The sequence below is a fragment of the Lactuca serriola genome, chromosome 4, assembly GCF_051521515.1.
Source record: "Lactuca serriola cultivar US96UC23 chromosome 4, Lser_US96UC23_V15, whole genome shotgun sequence".
Taxonomy (NCBI): Eukaryota; Viridiplantae; Streptophyta; class Magnoliopsida; order Asterales; family Asteraceae; genus Lactuca; species Lactuca serriola.
Window position 1 is genome coordinate 35,579,998 of NC_136411.1, and position 4,859 is coordinate 35,584,856.

The window sequence follows — 4,859 nt, forward strand, 5'->3', positions numbered from 1 at the left end:
TTAATTTGAGTAACGTCAATCCTCACGTTAAAGATAAACTAGGATCTAATTATTATATAGCTTGTAATTGATGAGATTCGCCTACATGTCCTTGGTTGAGGATATACGCAAAATAATTATGACGCTTGCATCAGTATATAGGTCCTGAAGAAAGACCAATGGTTGCTAATTTCTTTGCCGATAACAGGAAGTCGTTGCTGTTATATCAATTATTGTAGTGTAGATTCATTACCATGTATCACGAACAACTGTTGATCCTCCACTATAGAAGTCTCAACTACTCCACAAATTGGAAAATCCAAATACTACCATACATCTTTGATTCCTTTTCTTTCATTAAAAGACAAAAAGCCTTAAAAATCAGACGATGTACATGTACTTATTAAAAATTCAAGAAACCTATAATTACAACAAGTACCATGACTAACTAGATCTCATTACATTTCATCCAGAACCAATTGGTTGTAAATAAATTGGTCCCAAAATCTATATATTGTAGAATCCTAGATATGGCATTACATGATACAGTACCAAAATCTACACATACATACGTAAGTACGTACACACATACATACATACATATATGAATACACACATACATACATACATATATGTGTGTATGTATATTTTTTTTCAAAAGCAGACAGCAAAAACATGAATGAACTCACATATAACAAATACAATTTAGAGAGAGGGAAGAAGTGAATAAAAAAGTGACAGGTTTGATTGTAAATGCCACTAATCTCCTTCTCCTTCGGTTACTGCAGATGACATCTCGTCCGCTGTAGTGGCTGCTGCATTATTACTAGCGGCTTGGAATCGTTGCTTGCAAGAATGACAAGTGATCTCTAAAATGGTGGCACTGATTTTCTTGGTGGCTTGTTCTCGAAGAACTCTAGCCCTTTCCAACTCCGCTTGAGCTTGTTTTCTAATCCTCTTCGCATGAGCAAACTCCAACTCTGCGGTTTCTATCTGCCTCTTCGCTTGTTGCCTAGCCTCTTCTGCAAACACATTTTCCGAACTTAATGTCATCTTCATCTTCTCTTCTTCCTTGTGGAAGCTAATTCCACTTCCAATAGAGAGCTTTAAACTGGTTTGATTACTTGTGCTTTGTTCGTATAATGACGATGATGGCAAGAGCTGAAGTTCCAACTTGTTTCGTGTGTGATCTTGAGTTTGTGGGAAAAGAGGTTCCGAAGGTGGGATTTGTTGCATTCTTTGCAATGATGGGATTGCACTCAAATTTGTGTCACTTGATGGACTCGTACTTGATGCGGTTCTAGATGAACACGCCTGTTGATGAAACGCCGGTAGATCTGGGTGCACTCGGCGGATAGTACAAGCGTCTTGATGCTCTATAAAACTCTCAACTCTACAAAGACAAACGAGTCATGACAAAGAAAAGCATACAATAATCATTCAAAAGTTGAAAAAAAAAAACTTAGTACGTAATGATGTATGCTGGGAGACAGAGATCACGCGCTATTGGACAAAATATCTAATCAAACGTAAGAAATCAAAGCCTTCTCATGTAGGGATAGGAAGAAGAAAACAATAAATTAATGATCAAATTAGGAAACGTTGAGTGTTTGAGATTATGACTTGTGACAATTAATTTATATGTAGTATATATCCATATAACTCAAGTTTAATCATAAGTTTTTGGATTATATTAAGTAATATTATATTAAAAGAAAGACTAAATTAAAGCGTAATGAATATTAAGATTTTGTTTTATGTTTTAATATGAAAAACATGAGATCATAGATCCTAGGAATTAATTCATTGGTTAATTTAATATATATTGTCAAGAGTCAAACTAGAAAAAAAAAATGTATGTGTATAGAAACTTCAAAGATTTTAGAATTACTTTAATTACAATGAACAGAAGTCGACATTTTCTGAGAAAAAGCATTAAGGAATTTTTGTTGCTTATCGGTTGTTGCTGAATTCCATGTAGGAGCATGAGCAGAGAAAACAAACACCAAGGAGGAAAAATGACATAGTTTCCGGTCTTTCCCATTTAAAGATTAAAAATTAAGATATAGGCCAAAAGAAGATGTGGGTGGATGTTAAATGTTAATCGAGAAAATAAAAGAACAAAAAAAAAAAAACCTGGAAAAAACACGGCCACAGTCACAAGAATGGCCTCTAGTGCCACAGGTTTTGAGATGAGCTTTATAATCAGATTGAACAGCATAACCCTTTGAGCACTTCTCACAAACCCACTGTTTATCATTGCTGTGTTTCCTCCGAAAGTGTTTTTTTATTCCAACAAGATCACCGAGGGCGTGACAAGGATCATGGTGTAAGCAGCTGGGCTCGGGGCACACGAAGACCTTCTTCTTCACCTCCGGTGTCTCTCTCTTCAAGAGTTTCCATGGCACTTTATGCCGTCTCCGGTGCATCTGCAGATTCTGATCCCTTTGGAAGCCTTGGTTACAGATCTCACATACGTATCTGTCCGACTCCAACAATGTCTTCGGTGATAAAGATACCACCTCCGCATCCGGATCTGTAAATCGAAACATATGCTGATTAAAGATCACATATACTTCTAATGACTAAATTCAATAATTAATAATGATGATTGAGTAATGGGTACCTGGGGTGCCAGCAGGACGTCTTTTCCTTTTGTTGGAAACACCATTATCTGGGGAAAGGAAAGGATCAGAAGAAGAAGATGGACCAGGTGCAGAAGTAAGATGGTGGAGGTGGTGGTGGTCGCTGTTGTCTAACATGTGGGTGGATTTTTGTAGTGGAAGAAGCTCGAAATCTATGAGAAATTAATCCAGTTGATTCGGTACAGATGTTGAAGTGGGGGTAGTTGTTTGTTTCAGCTTTAATAGTTCTTGAGATGAGGGGGGAGATAGAGAGGAGATGAGGATAGAAGAAAAGTAGTTTGCTTTGAGAAAAATCAGCTTTCTTTTAAGCTTTAAGACCTTTTAGCTTTTTCAATGAACTTTCTTTGCTTTTCTCTCATTGACCCCGCACCTTGAGCAGGTAAGGTTGAGCCAAATCTTCTATATAAAGCTTGAAACAGTGGAATCGAGAAAAAGATTAATACACACACTAAAGAACACATAGTGTGTATGTGGGGTTTAGGGTGAGAATGAAAGAGATAGAGGTTCTTAAACCCAATCAAATGAATCGAAACTTGAGCCCACAAGAGAGAAACCCGACAGATGAAACCAAAAATACAACCCCACCTTACAAGAAAAAACAAACAAAACAGTCATTAAATTTTTTCTCTTTTCTTTTATTTTCTTTTATCGATGTATAAAAGAAAATGCAATGTTTTGCATGAATATATGCAGGTCCAGAAACACCCTTACACGTGACTTCCTGTGCTGCCTCACGTGACGTACTCTTTTTCTCTACTGTAAAGTTGAAAAAGGATAAAAAATAGTGATGTAAAGGTGATTCCATCGTCAAAAGTACCCCCTACCACTGTTAGAAAGTAAAAAACATGATTATGAGTAGCATACTAGATGGTGTTCATTTGGAGAAAGAATAGAGTGCTGCAAATAAAGTAGTAGAAAACATGATATGTAAGCTAAGAGAGGAAATTTTTGTGGCACATTTTTCAAGTCGAGCTTCATGGGTTAAATGGCAACATAGGTTATTAAACTCCATTTTCTCTATGCTAATTATCACATGTGCCGGGAAGTAACATTATTCACAGTCTTAATGCCATCTGATCTAGCTTGTCATCCTCGCCAAACATGTATCTGACCCTTAATTGACGTTGGCTCAATAATAAATAATATATAAATTTTGTGCAATTAATAGTTAAATCGGAATCTAGGATTTTTCTATTAAGCTTGGGGGAGTGGATCATAGTATCTCACGTAGCGGCTTTCGTTTTTTGGCACTCACTTCACCACCACGTCACTTTTGCCAAAATATATATGGCATGTCACTTTGAAGGGATGAATCAAAATTGATTTTTTAACAAAAAAGAGAGAGAGAGAACTTCCCAAACCCTCACACACTCTCATTTATATCAATCGAACAATTGAATGTAGTATGTTTCTTTGTAGCTTGGCATGCCACATTGGGAGGTGATGTACGTCAAGTGTTGCGGTCATGCTGACCTTTTGTTGGCTCCACTCTTTCAAGCCTTAGTGCAATGGCAATGGTTGGATGATGAATCATTGTTAGTTTGATCATTATCAATTAATCAAAGCACATGTTAATTAATTTGTTAGGAGTTGTTGGAGGTGGTTAGCTCATGTATATATTCATATTATGTTTTCATCAAGTTCATACAATTGTTGATGCAAAGAAGGATACTAGAAAAATCTGATGGGAATATCTTTCTACATCATCATCGGTACGAAATACGAATTTCTTCTTCCCTCCCGTCTTACCTTTGCCCTGAAAACAACTCCTAGTGGTTTATGAAAAAAATTTCCATCTTCGTACATCAATGTTTATTTTCCCTTTCAATAAAGCCTTAGGAACTTTCGACATTCTATTGAAGGCAATGGAGAGATCAATATTTGTTAAAGCCAAGTGAGCAAAATAACCATCCAAAAAGCGCTTGATGTGCTCGTATCCGATGATGTACGAAGTTTTATCTTGTATTTGGTATTTTATCAAATCACCCAAGATCTTCGTAGCTGTAATAAGATAATTAAGATTCATCAATAGGAAATTGAAAATAGTGAAATCAAATAATACATTGTTTTCCCAGACAACACTGTATCGATAATTTTGCAAAATTACTTCGAACAAAGCATCAGGAGTTATTGATACAATCTTGACGATCTTTACCAAAGACCACACATCTTCTTCATTCTTCCCAAGCACAACATAAAAACGAATCTTAAACTTCTTAAACTCAAGCAGATCCT

The 4,859-nt window shown here is 36.2% G+C and overlaps 1 protein-coding gene across 1 annotated transcript; it reads right to left on the reverse strand.

Moving 5' to 3' along the window:
• Positions 1-353: 353 nt before the first annotated feature.
• Positions 354-3,106, reverse strand: LOC145101308 (protein indeterminate-domain 14-like). The gene is made up of 3 exons (XM_079038505.1): positions 2,606-3,106; positions 2,116-2,515; positions 354-1,372 (listed from the first exon to the last, which is right to left on the reverse strand). Exons 1-3 carry the CDS (start codon positions 2,739-2,741, stop codon positions 739-741), a joined length of 1,170 nt encoding a protein of 389 aa, XP_078894631.1. The 5' UTR covers positions 2,742-3,106; the 3' UTR covers positions 354-738.
• Positions 3,107-4,859: the final 1,753 nt, after the last annotated feature.

What these genes read in the sequence shown, in the direction of transcription:
- LOC145101308 (XM_079038505.1), bottom strand. Translation starts at nt 2,741, where the DNA reads ATGTTAGACAACAGCGACCACCACCACCTCCACCATCTTACTTCTGCA. An exon ending in ACGTCCTGCTGGCACCCCAG is followed by an intron (nt 2,516 to 2,605) that starts GTACCCATTACT and finishes TTCGATTTACAG; the next exon opens with ATCCGGATGCGGAGGTGGTA. An exon ending in TGTGGCCGTGTTTTTTCCAG is followed by an intron (nt 1,373 to 2,115) that starts GTTTTTTTTTTT and finishes TTGTCTTTGTAG; the next exon opens with AGTTGAGAGTTTTATAGAGC.